The 22,526-nt window shown below is 30.1% G+C and overlaps 6 protein-coding genes and 1 pseudogene across 9 annotated transcripts; 4 read left to right on the top strand and 3 right to left on the bottom strand.

Annotated features, from left to right (window-relative positions):
• Positions 1-2,226: 2,226 nt before the first annotated feature.
• Positions 2,227-3,098, bottom strand: LOC108563666 (cytochrome b5). Its single transcript, XM_017922404.1, has 2 exons — positions 2,846-3,098; positions 2,227-2,642 (listed from the first exon to the last, which is right to left on the bottom strand). The coding sequence occupies exons 1-2, from the start codon at positions 3,035-3,037 to the stop codon at positions 2,457-2,459; spliced, it is 378 nt and encodes a 125-aa protein (XP_017777893.1). The 5' UTR covers positions 3,038-3,098; the 3' UTR covers positions 2,227-2,456.
• A 4,870-nt stretch (positions 3,099-7,968) lies between these two features.
• LOC108563652 lies at positions 7,969-8,483 on the top strand (annotated as a pseudogene).
• Positions 8,484-10,850: 2,367 nt separating this feature from the next.
• On the top strand, positions 10,851-16,459 carry LOC108563681 (dolichyldiphosphatase 1-like). 2 transcript variants are annotated; one of them, XR_001891105.1, is made up of 6 exons: positions 10,851-11,036; positions 11,111-11,211; positions 11,271-11,449; positions 11,504-11,731; positions 12,271-12,415; positions 15,249-15,323. XR_001891105.1 is itself a non-coding variant. In XM_017922423.1 (5 exons), exons 1-5 carry the CDS (start codon positions 10,931-10,933, stop codon positions 15,376-15,378), a joined length of 744 nt encoding a protein of 247 aa, XP_017777912.1. In that variant the 5' UTR covers positions 10,853-10,930; the 3' UTR covers positions 15,379-16,459. The 2 variants fall into 2 exon arrangements, 1 of the variants encoding a protein (XP_017777912.1); XM_017922423.1 differs by lacking the exon at positions 12,271-12,415 and having other exon boundaries at positions 10,853-11,036; positions 15,249-16,459.
• LOC108563680 (TAF5-like RNA polymerase II p300/CBP-associated factor-associated factor 65 kDa subunit 5L) lies at positions 12,346-14,150 on the top strand. Its single transcript, XM_017922422.1, has one exon. It carries the CDS (start codon positions 12,432-12,434, stop codon positions 14,112-14,114), a length of 1,683 nt encoding a protein of 560 aa, XP_017777911.1. The 5' UTR covers positions 12,346-12,431; the 3' UTR covers positions 14,115-14,150.
• An 878-nt stretch (positions 16,460-17,337) lies between the features above and the next one.
• LOC108563684 lies at positions 17,338-17,899 on the bottom strand. The gene is made up of 2 exons (XM_017922429.1): positions 17,742-17,899; positions 17,338-17,688 (listed from the first exon to the last, which is right to left on the bottom strand). The coding sequence occupies exons 1-2, from the start codon at positions 17,883-17,885 to the stop codon at positions 17,356-17,358; spliced, it is 477 nt and encodes a 158-aa protein (XP_017777918.1). The 5' UTR covers positions 17,886-17,899; the 3' UTR covers positions 17,338-17,355.
• A 677-nt stretch (positions 17,900-18,576) lies between these two features.
• Positions 18,577-20,089, bottom strand: LOC108563683. Its single transcript, XM_017922428.1, has 2 exons — positions 19,874-20,089; positions 18,577-19,401 (listed from the first exon to the last, which is right to left on the bottom strand). Exons 1-2 carry the CDS (start codon positions 20,010-20,012, stop codon positions 18,743-18,745), a joined length of 798 nt encoding a protein of 265 aa, XP_017777917.1. The 5' UTR covers positions 20,013-20,089; the 3' UTR covers positions 18,577-18,742.
• Positions 20,090-20,409: 320 nt separating this feature from the next.
• On the top strand, positions 20,410-22,490 carry LOC108563682 (endophilin-B1). 3 transcript variants are annotated; one of them, XM_017922427.1, is made up of 6 exons: positions 20,410-20,636; positions 20,756-21,189; positions 21,245-21,308; positions 21,385-21,420; positions 21,694-21,884; positions 22,229-22,490. In XM_017922427.1, the coding sequence occupies exons 1-6, from the start codon at positions 20,574-20,576 to the stop codon at positions 22,299-22,301; spliced, it is 861 nt and encodes a 286-aa protein (XP_017777916.1). In that variant the 5' UTR covers positions 20,410-20,573; the 3' UTR covers positions 22,302-22,490. The 3 variants fall into 3 exon arrangements, with proteins under 3 accessions (XP_017777916.1, XP_017777914.1, XP_017777915.1); XM_017922425.1 differs by lacking the exon at positions 22,229-22,490 and adding an exon at positions 21,941-22,210 and having other exon boundaries at positions 20,424-20,636; XM_017922426.1 differs by lacking the exons at positions 21,385-21,420; positions 22,229-22,490 and adding an exon at positions 21,941-22,210 and having other exon boundaries at positions 20,425-20,636.
• Positions 22,491-22,526: the final 36 nt, after the last annotated feature.

Raw genomic sequence — 22,526 nt, 5'->3', positions numbered from 1 at the left:
GTCCTTGTGCAGAATCTCTTTTATTTGACTGTCCATTCATGATGAACGATGGCCCTATTGCTGCAAGCACCGAGAGCACTCACAAAGAGCTTGGCTTGACCAGGATTCGATCCGCTTTTTATTTACAACATTTTTTTTTTATTCAGATTTTGATTAAATAAAATAGCAGAACAGTTTGTTTTTATTTTCTTATTATGCTATTTTGTTGAGTTTGTAGTATGATTATTTGTTGCAACAAATGTTATTATTAATATAAATTATATTAAAAATATATAGATTACAAACGACAAAAAATGTAACTTGTAATAAGTGGAAAATGTTAATATGAATGTGATAAGATTATTATGTAAGTAAATATAATCGAGTCTGAATGCAGGGAAATGACATGCATATCACTGCATATAATTATGTGGATTATTTTAATGTAAAAGTTTTATTGCTAAATAAAAAGTATATGTGCGAATTTGCGATAACACGTGCATAAAATTATTGAAGATACTAAAATTATTTTTGTATATTTGCAACTTCATTATTGCAATCAACAGATTATAATGGTTAATTAAAGTAATTTTTTTAATATTTATTTGTCTATTTTTTAAAATAAATATTATTATTTTATAAATTGATAGATTGATTATTTATTAACAATAAATTCTCAAATTTTGTTTTTTTTTTACTAAATTGTTAAACTAATTATTATTAGTTTATTAATTTAGTAGTACTAGAAAGTAACTTTCAATATATGGAATATAGTTATATTATTAAGTAGAATTTACTTTTTCGACTAATTATTTAAAAAGTTGGATAATATTTTTTGTTGTAGATTATAAAGAATTTTCATAAATTTTATAATGGCTCATATTTCCCGACAATGTATTGTTACAACGCACAAAAAAATACCGTCCGCAATTTAATGTTTCAACAGCTCCAAGTGTAAACATGATTAGAAACTTAATCAGCCATTTTTAGGAACGGGTTGCAGTATGTGATCAACAACAATTAAATGTTTATCGTACTGTTTGCAATGAAGAAACTGTGCTGGCTGTATGATAGAGTGTCAACGATGATCCATTTGTGTCTGCTCGTCGACATGCTACTCAGCTACTCATGCATCTCCAGAACATCGCTAAGACGAATATTGAAACTTGATTTGAAGATGTTACAATAGGAAATTCAATTGGCCCAAAAATTGTTAACACGGGATTCCGAACAATGCAGATTTCGCTTATCCTGCCCATTCTCCCGATTTAACGACACCTGAACTTCTTTTTGTGGGAATGGTTTTCCAGAATAAATAACGCACAATAAACCAGCTTAAATAAAATATTCATAAAACAAATTTGGAGCCAGAAATGCAATAGAAAGAATCTTTAAGTGTCAACAAGAAAATGGGTCATGTAAATCAGCGGTCCCCCAACCTTTTTGACCCCACGGACCAATAAACTCCAAATATTGAATCTCGCAGACCACTAAACTCAATTTTTTAATCTCGCGTAATCTGCGATTCTAAATATGAAATAGTAATTACATTGGGCCTTTTATAAAAACGCAACTTAATAATGCAAAAATTGCAAAAAAAAATGGATTCAGAACATAATAAAAATATAAATAACCTCTCGTCCCTGGAAAGTCCATTTGACCCGCGGACCGGCACCATTTGATCTGCAAACCGGTAACGGAAGTTGGGGACTGATTTAAATGATATCATTTTCCATACTTATATAAAAAATCTAATAAACTATACTTTCATCTAAAAAGAAGATATAAAAAAATACAGTATACCTTATATATGTTGGTATTTTTTTGTATGGTCATACGTAATATGCACATAAAAGTAATATTAGAATGTACTGAAATATTCTATATAATCATCAACTTATGTAAATCGTTTGATAATTATTTATTAGTGATTAAATTATAAGGTAATTGAATTTATTGAATTAATAATTGTTCGTTTGAAAAATAACTGATTAACAATTATTATTCTTTATCTTAGCTGATTAGGTTCTTTGAGATTTTTTTTTAAAAACAAGTTTAGTTTGGACTAATTATTTAAACATGTTTAATTTGCAAGAATTTGGGATGTAATGGATAAAGAAAGACACAATAAATAATATTAATTATATTTAATATTTTCGAACAGTAGGATCACTGTTAAATATTTAACAGGAAATTTTAACAGACTTATGTCTATTTATTTCTACAAATAATAAATAAGTAGCTTGAATTTATAATTGTTTAACATTAATAATGATTCGCAATAATACTGTTGCGTTAAAACTATATAATATGATTATAAATAAATGTGACTAAAATTAAAATAAATTATGTTAAATGTAAAGAATGAAAAAGACATAAAAATAAACAACGAACTTAAAATACTGGTCGAATAAAAATTGGTTAAGTATTGATATAGGAACATTCAAACGATTAAATTAGATACATCGTGCTGTAGTCTAATTAGGAATATCACTTAACCGGTAACCGTTTTGCTTCCTGAAGATCCTCTCGGCTGTCGGAAGTTCTCCTATTAGATATTCTTCAAGAGATTTAATAGCTTGCGCACTATGTCCTGATCCTCTGAAGGCGACGGAAGCATCTCTTCCAGCGTACTCTAAAAGGATGTCGCTTCCACCTGGATGCTATAAAAAGGTCAGATTATTAATTTCCAAATCATCGAGATTGGTTGAAATATTCCCATTTGCGTATATCGAGAAATTGATTAAAAACTGTACGGGTACACAAAATTTACAATGTATCTAATTTGAACTCTGACCCAGAAATTAATTATACAAACAAAAAACCGAAATTAGCTAATTTCAATGGAATTGAATTTATTAATTACCTCGTTTAAGAAATCGGTGATATCGTAGATCCTATCGTAGATAACCACCCAACAGTCATTATGTTTATCGTGCCAGGAAACTTCTTCCAACGTGATTATTCTTTCGCCAGGTGCAACCTTCGATAATTTCACTTGGCTCTTGTATTTTATCACTGATAAAAATGCATTGATTATGCTCGGAGTGTCCACCATCGTTGCTATTTTCTCTCGACAACTAAAGAATATGTTTGGTTCACTTGTTATTTCAGCGGCGTCTGAGTCAATATTAAATTAGTGGGTAGAGCGTTCGCTCGCTTTTATATAAGCTAAGATATCGGCGTTGGCTGACGAAATCGAGAATGAATTTGCTTTTTATCAACAGCTCATTATTTTGTTTGAAAGCATCAGAAATCTTTTCTTCTTAAAGACGCGAAAATCATCGAAATCTCTGAAATTTGACGCATTCACGACAATAATATTATTGTTTTTATTTATATGAAATTGCTATTCTGCTTTTACGAAAAACTTTAAATAAATTGATGCAACGTATAACGTTCATGTTTGTCGCAAACATCTTGTCAATTGCGACTGAAATAATAACAGTAAAATGTCGAGTATAATACGCATAATTACTTTGTAAAAACAACCAAAATTGCGCATTATACTTGTTTAACGTCATTTTGATTTCTTAAGAAAATAACAGTTGATCATATTTTATTTATTATATAAATATATTCTATTTGTTTACTTGTGACTGTTATAATAAATATTATTTTAATATATTTCATAATTTTCATTTATTTTTATTACAAAACAAAGTTGTATTAACAAATTTTGACAGAAGTACTTTGAATGATATTCCTGCTGGACAATAAATTGTGTATAGCTAATAATTTAAAACGAAAGCTTACAAAATTATAGCATTATATTTTGCGGGAATTTTTATATTATCATAATCATTTGAACAAAATTGATATTTGATTTTTTTATATTTTTCATATTTATATAAGGTTATTTTTATTTAATAAAGTTGATTTTTTATCTTCTTTTATATTTGAATGGAATAAAGACAATTGCTCGAATATTATAAAACAAAGGATCTAAAGTATTCATGAATATCTTCTTAAACCCATTTTTTTTTAGATATGGCATAGTACAAATTAGTAAGTCTATTGCTATTATATAATTTCAGAATATGCTCCTTCTGAGTGTATTATGCCCGCAACAAGTAATAGCTTGAATATAGCACGCAAAAAATTAGTTACATAATACAACACAAAATAATTTAAATTTTAAAGTATCCAACAATGTCACGCTTTGAAGGATATTGGCATATTTTCTCTATAGTATAGCAGGAATTTTGGGTAATACATTGTTGTGTCCAACCACTTTATTAATAAATTATTGATATCTATGGTAATAAGTACTATGTGTACTATGTATTATTAATAACATTCTTATTGAAAGTTCACAAGGGCGTCAAACATTAATCAGAACAGAATAGGACTATAAAACTTTATTGGAGAAACGATAGGATTTCTCATGTTTTTGTTAGTTTTACTACCCATTAATGTCAATTTCGCAAGTAGAAGATTATGACAGTTAACTATAAAAACTATGCACTCACACGATAAATTAGCCCAGAAATTTGTAATATTTATGACCCTTTACAATTTTTTATCTACAGCGGATATAGTAATAATCCCAAGTACAGATAACGAACATTTCGAAGGGCAAATTAGCCCCCTTCCCTTACAATAATATTTACTTTTCAATCAGCCTATTAGCATATATGTCAATACTTTTATTATTTTATGTTAGGACTAACATGCCACCAATCGAACTTGTAACCAGAGAGAGATGTGAGAGGCAGAGAGGAGTGAGTAACAAAAGTGCCAGGGATAGGAAAACCTGCCACTATTCCAGCAGCTCAGAGAAGGTAGTCTGGACTAGACGCTTAATCCCATAAATAGGACCCTGGATTTCCAGAAACCACCTTCCATCTGAGCCAAGCGCTTTTCGAGCACGGGTGCTTCAGCAAGAACCTGCACTTTATAGCAAGGAAGGAGGACGAAAAGAGCTGGTATTGCGAAGAAGACGAAGAACGCACGTTCTTTCGATGCTGCAGATGGGCGACGGCGAGGCTGAATCAAATCTCGGAAAAGTTCGTCCGAGACGTTCGTTGGCGAAATGCTGAAGAGCCATGAGAAGAGGGACATCTTCACAAGTTACGTAGCAGGGTGATTAAGGAAAATGACGAGCGGAGGATGGAGAGATAAAGGAAAGAAACTGATACATGTAGAAGCGAAGAACTTGCTCAAACAATCTGCAGTAACATGTCTAAACACCGAACCTGGATGTTGATGAAGAGGGAGAGAGGTTTTAGTACGGTAAGAATACCACAGTACCAAGACCCCACCCGTGGTCCCTATGTTAAGTTTCCTCTCTTCTACAAAAAATGTTAATCCTAGTCCTATTTAGTCCTAGTTATACTTTTGATCAGCAACATATGCTTATTAGCAACTGGAAGCTAGATTAATAACTCAGTTATCTAAGTGTTAAATAAATATTATGAAATACTTTATCGACTTTAATCTAGACTTTTCCATAAAAATCAACCGACAAAACTACAAATTATTCCACAGTGTCCAGAGATATTCCATCCCGGAATACAACAATATTAAGTAACGTGAAAATGTTATTTTATTTATTAATTATATAAAAGATATAAATTTTAATGCTTCATATAGCAACACATTCGTACTATAAAAATTTCACTAATTAACTATAATTAATACAAATTTAGCAAGTGATTAACAGCCTTGTCCTAACTTACGTAATATTTAAGCTATCATACTTATAAAAAAGAAATAAAAAATATAATAAAATTTCTTAAACAAAATAAAGATTAATAAATGAGAACAAATTCATGTCATCATAAACATCCATGATGGAAATCAAAATAATTGCTTTCCAACTAATATTCAATAATTTTATAATTACAATACATTTCCTATCGAACAACCTTGTTATTATAGTTGTATGAAAAGATGAATAAAAAAGTCATCTTGTTATTTTTTTTGATAAGTGGAAAAATTTTGAGAATATTACATTGTGTAATCAAAAATCTAAAAAAAATAACATTTTTTTTCTTATCAGAATCTTTATTAGTGAAATTAATAAAGTTTATAATAGATTGTATCAAGGATCGGCAACCCGTGGCTCTTTTGATAAAAAGTGCGGCTCCCAGCGTCTTGGTCAAAGAAGTAAATTTTAAAGTATCTCCACTTCACCCGTTATCGTTTGGTGTGACATCATAAACTTTTTTTTTTAAGTAATGACAGTAAGTAATTCAGATTAAGAAATGACATGATACTCATTCTATTTATAATTTTATTCTTTGTGATGAAATAAGTAAATACATAATTGTTATTACTGTTTTATTTATACATCTATTTTCCATCTGTTTATTACTGATGTACGCATATCGAAAAATCGAAGACGTATGTAAATTTCGTATTATCAAGAGTATAATTGTGACAGAATGAATCAATTAAAATTAATGACTACAAACATTTTCAAAAACACAATATTATTTAGCATACAATATATTAGTTTCTTCTTATGCAAAACACACGGTTATCATAAAACATTAAAAAAAAAACAGGAATATGTAAACATACTTTCATATATTTAGGAATAACTGAAATAAATTAAATATATTTTCATGTGAAAGTCTTCATTCGATGGACAATTATAAACAAAATTTGCAATTATAATAAGCTGAAAATGTGAAAAGGAAAAAAAAATCATAACGTTGACAGAATTCCTTCATACAAACATAAAACTATCTATTTGTGAAACTACTTTCTTACTACCGGTACAATAATTAAAATCAAGTAATTTTATATAATTGTCAAGAACTTATTGAATATTTTAATAATATAAGTAAAAATGAAAAGATTAACGAAAATAAACATTTCTGCCAAAAATCCTTGAGAAAAGTATTATTTTCAAACAATATTGCAAGTGTACATTCTACAATATTTTTGTGATGAGATTTCTATATAAAGACGTAAGCAGGAAGATTTGCTTATTGCCATGTAGAATATATTTTTAATATTATTTATTAATATTATTAATAATAACATTTATTACAAGAAACTGCATACTCAAAAAAATAACATAATATAACAAGAAAATAAAAAAAAATAAATTGATCTGCTACGAAGGGCTATTGACCATAAGTCTTTTGGACCTTTTAATATCTGCTTTTTTGTATAGATTAGTTAATTTTAACAGAAAACTTTCTCAATCGGCCGGTCTCAGTAGGAATCATAAAAGATAATAGCGATGTGATTATGTTGTCTTTTAGAAATTGCATGCCAAAGTTCGTCAAATTGATCCTCTTGGTACCTTCATTATTAAAATATATGTAGGCAGGAAGACTTTAGTCGATAGACCGTTAGTCCTAATTAGTATCAATAAAAAATAGTAAATAAATTAAATTATAATATTTATTACAACAATAAATTACAGAATAAAAAATCTTAATACGATAACAATATATATTATATTGAAGAGTTATAATCAAGAAACAAATATGTAAGGTGAAACAAAAAGTTGTACGTAGATCGTCTTTCGTTATCTTTCGCGCATGATGCTTCATGTACGTCAAAAGTTTGCGTCAATTAAACAAAAATTAAGTAACAATAAACGTTTCACAAGTTACATGCTTGCCCGGCTCTAACGCATAGGCAACTGAGGCACAGCATGAGAGCGGCGGCAAATAATAATTGAAAGTCATAAAAAAAGTTTTAATTGTAATTTTAAACCTAATGCATTTAATAGAAAATATACTGTTATTAAGTTACAAGTGCTGAAAGAAATGTTTCTCAATTAAAATTAACTATAATAAAAGGACTATATTTGTTGATAAGAGCGGCATTACAGAATTTTCACAAGGGTGGCCGTTATCTCGAGATGTGCCTGTTTATATGAGGAAAGTGAAGAATCTGCTCCAATTAGTTTATATTTGAATGTACCTTATATGCATTTCTTGGATTAGAATGATGCAAAATGTTAGATAAAACATTATTTATTAATATATAAGTTTTGTTTGAATATATTTTAATATAAATTATTTTGCATCCCAAAGAGATATTTTTTTAAATGTGGAGGTCCCTATATATGTGTTTGATTTGGAAAGCACAAAATTAGAGAAAGACATGCACTACTCCAAACCTGTTTGTAGGTAATCATACAAAACTCTCCAAACGCGAAAATATTCTGCTTAGTGCATAAAATGGATTTGGTTCTGGAACAACAAAGGGATGTTATTTTTCAAGAACGTCAAACTGATTTAATGAGACTCTCCATGTCTTTATCATGCACCTGCTTCAGAATGTCTATTTTGGATGAAACCTTTTACAAGGCTTGCATTGTCTACATGCTAATACCAAATTAAAAGCTTGAGAAAACTATTTGCAGCAGTTTACCAACATCGTCGATGCCGACAAGGTGTTGCTCTTTGAAGGCGACCTTTTTAGTTATTTCACATTGCCAAAGAAAAGATTACAAAGACGTGCATCGCTTCAAGAAGGTCTCGAACATTATAAAACAACCAACCTCTACTATTTATATTTTTATTAAACTTTGATGCTTTATTTGAAAAGGCAGGCATTGGACATGTGCGCAGAGATAACTTTAATAAATTATTATTGTATTTAGTGTGAGATATTAAATGTAAATACATTAAATAAATAATGAGATAAAATGTATAGTGTTAAATGAATCTGAATCTAACTAACTAAAACTAAGTAAGTCTGTCTAGTCAAACTGGCTGATTAAAAAAACAAGGTTGAAACCTTTATCTAGAAAGGTCACTGTTTCTTACCTGAAACTAAATAATACAATTTTGTATTCCCATAGATGTAACATCTGCTATATTGATTTATTTATTTTTTTTTGTAAAATCACATAAAAAACTACAGATGCCTGCGTTAGATTTATTAAAATAGTACTAATGTAGATGCTATTGTATAATAAAGAATTTATCAATCGAAATACCACAGATGCACAGATTTTCCTATTTTTAAGCCAAAAACAAATCATAAGTTCATGAAATGTAAATATGAATTAAATTAAGAAAGTACTAAATATAGTTCTATATACTAATCTACACTATACTAATCAAGTATAGTGGAACCTTGCTTGACAAGCAAAATAATATGTAACAAAAAATACTGGCTTAACGAGTGACGAGAAGTCCAGGATTGTGCATCTGTCAGTAGTATACCATAAGAGTGATCCGCAGCACAATATCCGTGCAAACGCGGCCATCCTGACAGTCATGAAGCTGTCAAGATGACTCAAACTTTTGATATCCTTGAATGTCGTAACGCACCACTTGCACTGCAAGCACCACCATCATCAATAGCACAATCACCATCATCTAAATAATTCAAGTAAAACAAAGCAAGAACAGTCTCTTAAGCAGATAGAATTCAAAACAATTTCAAATTCTAACAACAAATTCAAATAAATCAAAAATCACAAATCTGTCAAATATCATCAGCATATGAAGAAAACAATATCTAAATAAAATCTGAAATATCGCTGCATCCAAGAAAACAATAGCAAACCAAAACATTTCACAAACTAAACAAATTATCAAAATACCAAATGAATAAATCAGTATAAATATCAAATCAAAATATCTCACAAATAAAAATATTTTGTATTATATAATTTAGTCTTAGTTAGGGGGCCAATCTGAGAAGATAGCCTTAGTTGGAGGGTTGAAGTTAGAACATGATCTTACTTGAAGAGCACTTACTTCTTAAATATTAACTTAAGACGAGAATGTAACTCTTAGTTAATAATCCATGAGATCAACTGTTGTATAGTTGACGTCTCAATAAAATCTCTGACGTGTATAATAAAACTATTTAAGAATATTGTATTTAATATTCATAAACCCTTCTAAGACTCCACAATGACATAACACGACAAAATAATCAGTCATATATGGTTGGTAAACAATTTCTATAAATTCTTGAAATTTAGCAAACTATAGAAATATATAATTAAAATAAAATTCCAAGTTACAAATATGCAAAGTACACCCGAGCGCATATTGAGCCCGTAAATGTGAAGTGTAGGATGTAAACACACTAAGTTAAGAAAAAAATATTTATGTTCTGTTCAGAACAGAAGCTTATATATTCAATATTTTTGAAATGATATAATTCATGATATTAGCTACTTAATGTTGGTCAATCTGACACTACGTTCACCAAAAATATCATTCGCGAAAGAGGATGAAAATGGAACGAGTTTGTGTCATGATAAAATTCCATATTTAAATATTTAAATAAAAAAATGTTCACAAAAGTTTATTTCAATATTTTACTTAGTTCTATGTGAAATAATTGATAATTAGTTTGTTTTTGAGAGCTAATTTACAAAGAAAATGTCCATAACAATGGAAGTGCATTTATTTTGCTAGTGTAAATGTTATTGAGAATTTGAATTTTCATCTCATTTCAAAGTGCAGATCATTTAAGGAACTGGTTCTAATACACGGAAAATATTAAATGCTTATTATTGCATGTCTATGAAAACAACGTTCTTCTTGAACATTGTAACGAATAATTAACGTTTATTGCAACAGTCACAACAACTCCGATATATTTTCTTGTTTCAGAGCATTAGTTATTATAAAATGTATTTCTTATAATTAATTAACTTTGTAACCATTTGTAACAGTTGATCTATCTTATTTCAGTTACAAATGACTACTTTAGAATTGGAAATGCTTGTAAAGTGTATGAAAAATTTTCCAGAAACATAATTAATTTACGATACATGTGTTTTTTCTATTGCACATTAATGTAAATTTGTTTTTGAGTACATTTAATTATAATGTAATGGCTGCATCAATTGCAATTAATCATTGCTATTCATTGGTTGACTCGTTGGCAACACTCATAACAGTAGTAGCGTTTATGAAACGACTTCACGGTGTTTATATACAGCCGTGTCAAATGCAGTGTTCCATTCGGTGGTTTTGAGCTGTGCTAGTCAAGAGTTGGAAAATGAAAGATGGACACGTCTGGTGCTGATACTCATTATTTTCCCAAAACATTGGAGCAAAATGACAGAACTGAATGGGTTCCATTGTCGTTAACGCTAGTTGAATATCCAAAAGGTAGATTAGAAGAATCATTGATGCAATTTAATAACACATAATTTGTTCATATATCAATGAACTTTGCATTACAGGTGACTGGATTGGCAAATTCTTTGCTTTGGTCAGCTTAACTCCTTTTGGAATTCTTGCAGGCTTTGTTACACTAATACTCTTTAGGAGAGATCTGCACACTGTAAGTTTACACATAATTGGTTATGTTATTGATATGTTGATGTATAACTCTGGTTTTAGATAACATTCTTCATTGGAACAATATTTAGTGAGCTGGTCAATTCCATCTTAAAAAACACAATACAAAGTGCTAGGCCGATGTCAAGGTCTGGAGATTATAATGAATATGGCATGCCTTCATCCCATTCACAATTTGTGTGGTTTTTTACAACCTATGTCATTTATTTTGTATTTATAAGGTAAATCCTTTGTTTCCATTGCATTTCTTTGTATTCATTAATTATTTATTACAGGTTACATCACATGAATAACAATACAATAATTGAGAACATGTCCAAATTATTAATAATTTCATCTTCTGTACTCATGGCAGTCATTGTGTGCATTAGTCGGATTTACTTGCAGTACCATACTGTAGCACAGGTACTTTGTGGTGCCCTTGTAGGGTTCCTGTTTGCTACTATCTGGTTCACATTAACATATATGTTATTCACTCCGTTATTTCCAATGGTCGTCTCTTGGTAAGTTCAATTTTAATTATTCTAATCATTAATCAACGCTTTGGTATCAAATTGTAATTTCCAATTATATAGCATATTTGGTTGCATACCTACAAATAGAGCACGTTAGCAGAAATAATAATATAAATAACGTGGCATACTATATTTATACTGCTATCTATCATGGTACAAATATACATATTTGTTGCATAATTATATATGAAGATATTATTGATCATACAATAGAATTGAATGATATATAAATTTAAAGGAATATAAGATATATAGAATATAAAATATATTCTAAAAAATAAAACATCAAAAATGTAGCTTATTAAATGATAATATTTTAATCATTTTTGTTAATGATTTAAAATAAAAGCACTAGTTTATTCTAAATGTTATATATTTTTTCAAGAATTATAAATGATTTAATTACAAAAATAATTTTCTTTCGTAAATAATTTGCACGTTGATAACACTCATATTGATACACATATAATATTAATTATTAAGTATGATGAATTAAGAATCTAAAGCATGTAATATTATTTAAATAGGATTGAATACAACCCTGTCTACTATATCTACTAGTCTACTAAGTTCAGATCAGCTGGCGCTGCAGTAGTGTAACCAAGTGTAACATAACCACACTTAAGAGTGTCAGTCATATTTGTTTTGGTTTTGTAAATAATATTATTTTTTGTAAGTAAATAAAATCATGGAGGAAACTCGCAGAGATAAAGTGAAAAAATCAAAAAACGATCAAATTTCTCAGATAGTCGCTACATACCTTCAGAAACGAAACTATCCAGAGAATATAAAACCCAAAGAAATCAATGAGAATCAAATGAAATTGTTAATGTTAGTGGACAGTGAAGTAGGCAGAGCCAATTCAATTGCATACACTTGTTATAATAGTGATCCAGTAATTATAGACCACAGTTTTTCAAAGTTTATTTCATGGTTGAAAGAAGTACATAACAAATCCAAGGAATATCAAGATTTGGATAGCATAGTAACACCTTTATTTTGCCATCTGTACATAGAGTTATACCATAAAACACATAAGGATAAGGATGTGCCAATAAACTTCTTCAAACTTCATCTTCCAACAATTGAGAAATTTAAGTGTGATTATACACTTAAATCACTTATAAATGCAGTAAATTCAGACTCGTTGGATGCTGTGAATTTAATAAAGCTGTTCAGAAGTCATCGTTATTATGTGAATCTCTCTCCAAGATCATCAGAGTTGCTAAAAAAGTACCTATCAGAGAATTCGCATGTTGTCTTGATTCAAATACTCCAAACATGGTTTGAAATTAACATAGAAGAGACTGAAGAAGGTGAAGGTGTTGACATGGAACATAAAGAATATATGAATGGATATGCTCCTCACAATTCATCCAAGCATGAATTATTGAAGACTCTCAATGATGCTATTCTTGCACTTGATAAGAGACCAAAAAGTATTTTTAAATTACAATTGAGTAATTCCAAGAATGACATAAATAGTGGATTAATGGATAGGCAGCATGGATTTTATGTGTACAATTATGATTCAAAAATTGTTGTTAGTTCCATACAGCCTTTGAAAAGGTTAGAGTTTAGTGACAGTATTGGTGATATTATATTTAATGAACATGGTGATATTGTTTATGACTTCTCATACATGAGACATAGTAGGATGTTATTATCTGCATCCAATGATAAGACAATGAAGATGTTTGATTTGAAGACATTCAGATTGGTTAATACTTTCAAGGGACATGATTATCCTGTCTATAAAGTTGCTTCAAGCCCCAATGGCTGTTACATTTTAACAGGATCTTATGACAGTTCAGTAAGATTATGGTCACCAGAAACTGCAGAAACTTTAAGGTTGTATGCAGCACACACACAAGAAATAACGTCCCTATGTTTCCATCCAAATTCAATGTACTTTGCCAGCGGTTCGGCGGACAGAAATATTAGAATGTGGACCATAAATGACCCAACTCCAGTTAGATTGTTTCTGGATTCGAGGGGAACCGTTTACACATCGCAGTTCAGTCCTGGAGGAAAATATTTGGCAACGGCTGGAGTGGATAAAGTCATTAGGATATGGGATTTGATTGCTGGAAAACAATACCTTGAAATTAAAGCTGGCAACGAGATTATCACTCACTTGTGTTGGGGTGGCAATGATGAAATGCTATCTAGCTATAGCATGGACCAAGTTGTGAAAACATGGCAGATCAACACAATAGATAATGATGATGATGAGCATAAACCTTGGATCATTTATAATTTACCTGGAAGACTTTTATCTATGTCATATACGTTTCAAACATTTGGTTGTTTATTAGCAAGTAGTCCTGGTCCTACGTATACCGAAAACGATCATTCAATGTATATGTAAATACTATTATTGTAAATATAAAGGTTTAAATATATTGATATATTTGCAAACAAATCTGATTATTCCTAATTAATAACTAACCATTTTTTATAATTTTTATAAGTAACATTTTCTATCTTATAGTATTATTATATTTTGAATATATACACCACAGATCTACCATTTTATTATTACTTTTATTTAATACTTATCTTTCTAATAAATATATTTTTTTTTTACAAATAGACCATATATTCTCTTGGTTTAAGGAATTTTGGATACAATCCACGAAAATGAATAATTTCATTATATAATGATATACATAAGTATAAGTATTTATTAATTGTTATAAAATATTTATTTTTTCGATTTCTTTTTAATTTAAGTTATATATAAACTAGTTATATTATAAGTCGGTTTAAAGCAGAGAATTAATTAAATATTAAAGTATGATCATTAAATCAAACAAGTATATATGATTTATTAAAATCAATCAATATTTTAGAATCATTTGGTACTTGAGTCACAGAGACTTCTGTTTAGTCAAAACTTCAAAAAAGTGTTCCTGTTCTTGCTCTAATTACATATTTGATGTTCAATTTTCATAAAAGAATTTTGTAGCCCACAGAATGGATGCTATTAAATCGGGCGTTCAATTAACATTAATTTACTGATACAGTGTAAATCCAACTCAGTATAAATGTTTGCTCTCTGTTTAAATGATTTTTTGTATTGCTTTATTTTAGTGCAATATATTCAGTAAGAACAATGAGTAAATTTATTCGTGGATGACAAATATAAGTCATAATTATCTATTCGTAATGAACGGATGTAATAAAGCAATACCTCGTATAGTGCGATTAATTGGTTACGCCCACACTGTTTGAAACTGGACTAATCGAGGACTACAAACAAACAGCATAAAAATAACCAGTACAACCTTTTCATGCGTGTAATCAGAAATATTCCGCGGATCGTTAATATAGAAATAAAAACATGTAGATGGTAAAATATATTGTTTTACACGATTATAGTGAATCCGCACTGATTGAAGCCGAGCTATGCGAGATATTGCTGTACTTCTATTGATGTAAAAATGTAAAATATTTATATGTTATAATAATTGACTATGACATTATTATGTTCTGGTTTCAGGAAAATATCGGAGTTTCTTTTGTTAAGAGATACGACACTGATACCGAATGTGCTTTGGTTTGAATACACCAACACGAGACAAGAGGTCCGAGCCCGGAGTAGAAAATTAGTAAGCATGAAATCCCAATGACATCTACTTCAAAAGGACTTCGACTTTGCGCTGCCAACACCAATAGTGAGAATCCTAAGAACGTTCTGGCCGAGGAAACGGTAGAAATAATGATTTTTCGTTTGTTCATATTTCCATTATAATTATATATAATTTTTACTTTTTTTATACTCATCGTTGCAGCTAAAAAAGAAAACTGATGATATTGTATTGATTATTAATTTCTTTGTTTTCCAAAGCAATAATCTAAAGCAGCCAATAACTAAAAAAATGTGTTCAGAACGTTAACTCGTTTATAATTATTACCTTTTTTTATTATTGTTATTTTAAATTAATAATTATTATGAACACTTTATTTACTATCTATTCTCTTTCTTTTACTCTCTATTACATTTAGATATTTGCCATTTGTTCGTAACCTTTTTGGTTAGATGAATCCCACATTAAGTGACTTTGCTAATAATGTACCTTCCGACGTAAATAAATTTATTTTGTTTGTTACGTAAATAATGGATAAATGAAAAATTAAAATTATAAAATATTGTAAATACATTTTGGATGCATTAAGTATAATGTAATTTTATATAAAATGCTATACAAATTTTAGGAACATTCTCTTCGAATGTGATATATACATATATATATTTGACAGAATAAAGAGTTATATTATATATGGATGCAATCAATATATAAATTAGTCGAGTAAAGAGTACTTAAAATGCGACTGACTATAAATTAAAGAAATAATATTATATTAATAGACATTAGTTACTGTTTAACTGGAATATTTTGTAGCCGATACAAGACACGAGAGATTTTGTAATTTTCAGTTAGTGTTGTGTGTGTGTACTGAATTTACTTTCAAAGTAAGTCCGTCTCTTGTTGACGTATTGCAATGCTGGTAATCCAAATTTACTACCTGCAAATACCTTCTAAAATGGGAATCAAGGCACTTTTAGTGTAATTTGATTTGCCAACGCTTAATTAATAAAACCCCCTTCCTATAAATACTATTTGCACTTAGTAAATTTTCCTTTTGAATGTGCAATCTTGAGAATAGTTTCAGAAAATATATATATGTAATGTTATTTAAATTAAAAAAAGTAAAAGACATTTAATTGTTACTTGTAAAAGATTGAAATTATATATAGAGATATTCATATATATATATATAAATTTGTAACATTCCTGAATATTATGAATTAGATATTTGTTTTGTTTATTTAGAAGATATTGGATTGTTTAATTTGATTTTGGGCAAGTATTTGTAATACATTTTGCAGTGTGTATTGATTTAATTGATATGTCTGCCACTTTGGCTGTAATTTAAGAGAAAATATATAAATTGATAAGCTTAAACTGTAAATATTTGAATTCGTGTTGAGTGAATTAAACAACGCACAAGTGGTATTTATGGACGCGGGACAAGTCTACAATTGCCTCGTCTATAAATATCTTGGCAGTTTGTAGCTTTAACATTTGTAATAAAAAATAATAATAATTGTAGTTCAATTTTTATTTCTCATTTTTAATATAGTAAACATGTATTTTTATTTATTGATATTAGGTTTTGATGCCGTGGAAGAATGTCTACTGGTGTTCTGCATAACGCTTGGTTTTGTTGATAATTGCATATGCTCTTTATTGACATTCGTGATTTTAGTCTTCGGCTGTTGGACACTAGTGCTACTTCCGTCAGTGCTGGATTCTATGGCCGGGACGCGCATCCTAATATCGGACTTCCTTTTGCGCCTCTTCACGTGCGTCGCTCTTACTGGTTCAATCTCATCTTCATCGTATGCGTCCATATCTGAATGTAAGTAATATTAATTTGCTTTAACAAATATTTATCATACCTGTGATTGAAGACCCCTTCGGACGAGACCCTATTGATATATCTGTTTCACTATTATTTTTTTCTTCCTGAGGCATTTCCCTGACCGAATCCAATTTCGTCTGAAAATTAGGAATCAAAATATAAGAAATGAAATGAATAAATTATCTTCCATCAGATACATCAGTCGGCAATAATTTCCTAGAACTCTTCATATTTCTAAAGTCCGCCTTCTGCCCAACCAATAATTTCGTGATGGCTGTCGTACTAGAGGAATCGTGCTCTTTGAGTAAGCTGTCGTGTTTATTCAAACCAGGGAACAGATGAAATATAGCGTCCATGCCTTCGGCTGCAAGATTTTGGAGTTCATATTCTTCAGCGTCATCGTCCTCGTCTAGAGGTGATCGGAAGTTGGGATTATAGAATTCTATGCCCACCCATTGCGAGTCCCTTGCTGCTAACGGTATAAATCCCTCGGCACTGGAAACACTCGCTACCTAAATTACAAAGGTGAACTAAATACATGGATAATATCTACTGAACGTCTCACTGTTGTTGATTTTGCACTATTCCTAGATTCTTTATTGCAGACATTTATCCTTGGCATACTGTGCGTTGGCTTTGTGATGAAGGCTTTTTTTACAAGACATTTTACACCTTCTAAACCCTTTTTGAATAACTTAAATTTGACCATTACATGACATACAAATATTGGTGATGGATGATTTAGATCTTTTTGACATTGACGTGATTACTTGATCCAATGATTCACTTTAGTTAATTTCGTTATTTTTTTCTCAATTTTCAGGTAAAAGAGAGTATTAAATATTGATTAAAAGAGTAATACTATTATTTTATTATTTGCTAATGCCATGAAAGCATAAATTAAATAAATTTGAAAACACCTGATATAGCAAAGTTGGGACAACTGAGATTTGCATTGTCTAAAACAGAGTTTTGAACCTATGTAACAACGGCACATTTAAGCTCTTATTGTTGTTTGGACTTTCTTTGAAAATAATTGAAATATTTATCCTTTTTTTAGTGTGGCACAACGATTGAAAATCAGAATTAAACTTACATGTTGGGTAATAGGCCAATAACTACAAAAGATTTAATTAAATTTATTCGTTTTATTTTTAGTTGCATTACAATTATAAAAAAAATATTTATTTTTTTTTATAATTGTAATATCTGCAACTATTATACTGTCATATTTCATACAGTCAAATATTCGTTTTTTTTTGTCTACAAGTCAAACAGATATAAATTTCGTGCGTTTCGTATAAAAATCCAGTTATACATAAACACAATTTGAACGATTCTTAATTAATTAATTTAAAATAATTAATATTTATTTTAATTAATATATATATATTAAAGAATTGTTCAATAATTACGAAATTCATAACTTGTTAGTTGAAATAATTAAAAATTATAATATTAACATAAAGGTTAAAAAATACGAGACATTCATTAACTTAACACAAACTATAAAGTAAGATATGCCTTTGAAATGCAAAAGTATAGCATGTTGTAATGACACTTTGTTTACATTGATTTAGTCTGACGGGATACAGATGGTTCTGAACTCTCACTATTGTCATTATTCTCTTTTCTCTTATTTGATATTATTATTTCAGCGGTATGCAACATTTCCTGTTGCATTATGACTTCTGAAACCTTCATCTTTGTTGTAATTTGTCTTTCCATAGAAAATTTATCTACAGTTCCCGCATATCCCATAAAAACCATTTGAATAGGACTTAATTTTTCTTTTTTGTTAAGAAATTCGACTACAACATCAACTGGAAGCATTGTTCTTTTCGTTGTTCTGGTAAATTGTCTCCGGTTCCTCGGATTCCTTAATATTAGACTTGCGGTAGATGGCATCGCCGATTGCTTTTGTTCAATACAGCATTCTCGGCCTCTTTGGCATTCGTCATTTTGGCATGTTTCAGGTACTAATACACTTTCGTTCTCATCTGAGTCTGGTTCAGAGTCAGACTGATGCGTTGATTGAGAGCAAGCGGTGTCACTGAGGTCGTATGTGCGAGATGCCAGAAAAGGCTTAAAAAATTCCATCAAGGGTCCCCATTGCCAATTCTTATATTTTTTTTTTGGACTTCCTTCACCATTCCAATTATTTGCTTTTAAATATTTAGCATGTGTGTCTTTTATATTCCTCCATTTCTTCTTTAATGTATCTCCTAAAATACAATAAAAAAGTATTTTAGGATCTTTTCACTACTTTAATTAATTATTATTTTTCTTTAAACTTCTACACTCTTCAATTAGCCTGTGCAAACAATAAAACGACGATTATACAGGTCTCAATTTACCGTGGTTGGGATTAAAAGTGGTCGTGGGCGTCTTTGTGTTTACTTATAAGCTAAACAATACAATTGTATGCACATTTTCCATTTAGTAAATAATTGTACAAGTAAAACAATAAAAAATTACATATTACTTTTTAAAATGATTAAAAATGAGTTTTTATATATCCATACGTAGATATTAAACTAAATTCTAGTTTTTTTATTATCCCTGCTTTAACGTTCCCAAATTACCACGGATAATCGGTGTTTTACTGTACTGCAATACATTTGAGCGTCTTTTTCAAGAAATTGTAAATCAATTGATGTACAATAATGATGATAAAGATTTATTTAAGTAACTTACCAGTTTCCTTCAGTTCTTTACCCATTGCGTTCCATATTTCATTCTTCTTTTTAATATTTTTGAATTCTTCGTGATCTACATCATATAATATCGGATTAACTTTAACGGCTTCAATTATCATCTCCGTAAGCAAAGACATTTTATATCGTTTTAACAAGCAAAGAAACTAAAACGCAATGATAAAAATCGTGCAAATTTGATATTGAAGTACTTCGTTCTTTTGAAATATTCGTTTTTGCTAATATGCTCAGATCCTGACAAAATTTAATCTCGCGCCGAATTTTCTCCGGTTACAAAAATATTTATTGAAATTAACATTACTCTTAAATTACTTGATTATATCATTTGAATTAAATAAAAGTTCTTTTAAAGAAGTCCGAGCATTTGTATTATTTATAATTAAATGATAAGTAAGTTTGCTGTAAAAATTGGAATATACAAAATAATTTATGGTATTATAATTTTAAAAAATCGAGGTTTGTTTCATGTAAAAGTATTCCTCTTGTTTAATTTATTTATAATTCAAGGCGTTCCACTGAAGTGCGTGAAAACAAACACAGCGCATTGTTTATGATTCATTATCGATCTACGAAGCCGTACTTTCTGCCAACTGCAGACGATAAGAGAAGGAAGCAATCGATATAGAATGTCAGTTTGAGAGCGAATAGGAGTAAATAGTACAATCTCGAAGGTTCTTGATATGGATTTCAACGTTAAGAAAATTGTTAAGGATGCTGGGGCCGCTATCAGCAGAGTCGTACAGGTAAATCCAATCCAACATTAAGGTTATGATTCCTTTGTTGTCTTTCTTTATATAAATGACACAATGGGATTATAGCCAATAATTGATCAATATTCCAATTAGACCCTGATTGTTTTAAGCTTACGGAAGAGAAACTTGGCACCTCTGAGAAAACTGAGCTGGATGCCCATTTTGAGAACTTGTGGGAGAGGGCTGACACCACAAAATCTTGGACGGAGAAGCTGCTGAGGAATACAGAGGCTGTCTTAATCCCAAATCCTGGCAATCGCATTGAAGATTTTGTTTACCAGAAGATTGAGAAGAAGAGGCCCTCTCGATTAAGCAATCTAGAGTACCTGGGTTTGGATATGATAGAGGCTGGAAACGTTTTTGGTCCAGGCACTACCTATGGAAATGCTTTAATTAAAGTGGGTTTATGTGAACAGAAATTGGGACAAACTGAAAGAGATTTCATTGGCTCTGCTGCTATATCCTACACCCAACCACTGACCAAATTCCTTGAAGGAGAAATGAAAACAATCAGCAAAGAGAAGAGTATTCTTGAAAATAAAAGGTAGTATTAAATTATAATGTTTCTTGGAAGACAAATGTTGAATTAATGTTTTTAGATTGGATTTAGATGCTTGTAAAAATCGCGTCAGGAAAGCTAGGAGTTTGTTGGGCACACAAGTGGTGAGTGGTCTAATATTAAGTTTCTAACTCTGAGAGTTTATAAATGTTCTTGGATTTTTTTTATTAATGCAAACAGAAAGATGGTTTGTCTCCAGAAGCTGTTTTAGACCAGGTATTTGTAGTTTGCAATTGAATAAACAAACTAGTTGCAATTAAAAATTAAATAATAGTGTTTGCATGATTAAGAAGAGTTAGTTTAGAAACAATTTTAAAATATTATTTTATTTCTATTAAATTTAATTAGCCCAAATTATTTTCAATATAAGACAGGTATGACACAGTTGAAATTATTATTATTTCAAATTTTAAAAGGTAGTATGTAATTAATGCGGTTGTATAGAAATAAAACTTAGGTTACTTATTAGAGAGATATGTTTGTTTTTAGGCTGAAAGAGATTTGCGCGTTGCCCAATCCGAGTTCGACAGACAGGCGGAGATCACGAAACTTCTCTTGGAAGGTGTTAGTAGTTCCCATGCGGCACATCTGAGATGTCTGCAAGAATTCGTGGAAACGCAAGCAAGGTTCTATGCACAATGCAGCAGCGCTATGACTGAGCTGCAGCAGGAATTGTCTAGGTAAAACTTGGAGATGCTTTCGGTGATGGTTTGCTCTTAAAGTATTGGCTTTTCAGTATTGCAAAACCCGGACCCGTGCTGCGCATTAACAGCGAAGACATGGAACCGCCTGTGCCTAACAATACTCGAGCCCCATCCCCATCCTCTTTCACATCTGTGTCTATTATGGCGCCCGTCGATGATTCCAATTTCTCTGTCATGTAATAACATAATAATTTCACGAATAGCACCACCCAATTTCAATATTCCTCTCCTCTATGTGTGTTAACTAAAAACTCAACTAGCTTATTATCTCCCTAAGAAATACTCTTTATTATTTCAGTTGTTTTTTTTATGTTATGTAGTATGCCAGATCTTGATAACACCAATCCTCTTACAAACTCCATCCAAATAAAAGGCAATAATGAAGGTTCGTAAAAGGATTTGAAAAGAATCATCGATTGGATAAAAAGATGTAAATTCAATTGGAATCGACGATTCCCGATAAAATTGAAGATTGTTTTCGTTTTTAAAGTCTTCCTCTCAGAGCTCTCTAGAAAATGAAAAGTTTTGATATTGAAATTCCCGAATTAATTTATGAACCGAACGTTGTTCCTGTATTTTTTATTTTATATGTTATATATTTTATGTATTTAAAAAAGA

Source organism: Nicrophorus vespilloides, unplaced genomic scaffold, assembly GCF_001412225.1.
Source record: "Nicrophorus vespilloides isolate i.1.1-1 unplaced genomic scaffold, Nicve_v1.0, whole genome shotgun sequence".
Classification (NCBI taxonomy): Eukaryota; Metazoa; Arthropoda; class Insecta; order Coleoptera; family Silphidae; genus Nicrophorus; species Nicrophorus vespilloides.
This window is presented reverse-complemented; position numbering and strand designations above follow the sequence as displayed.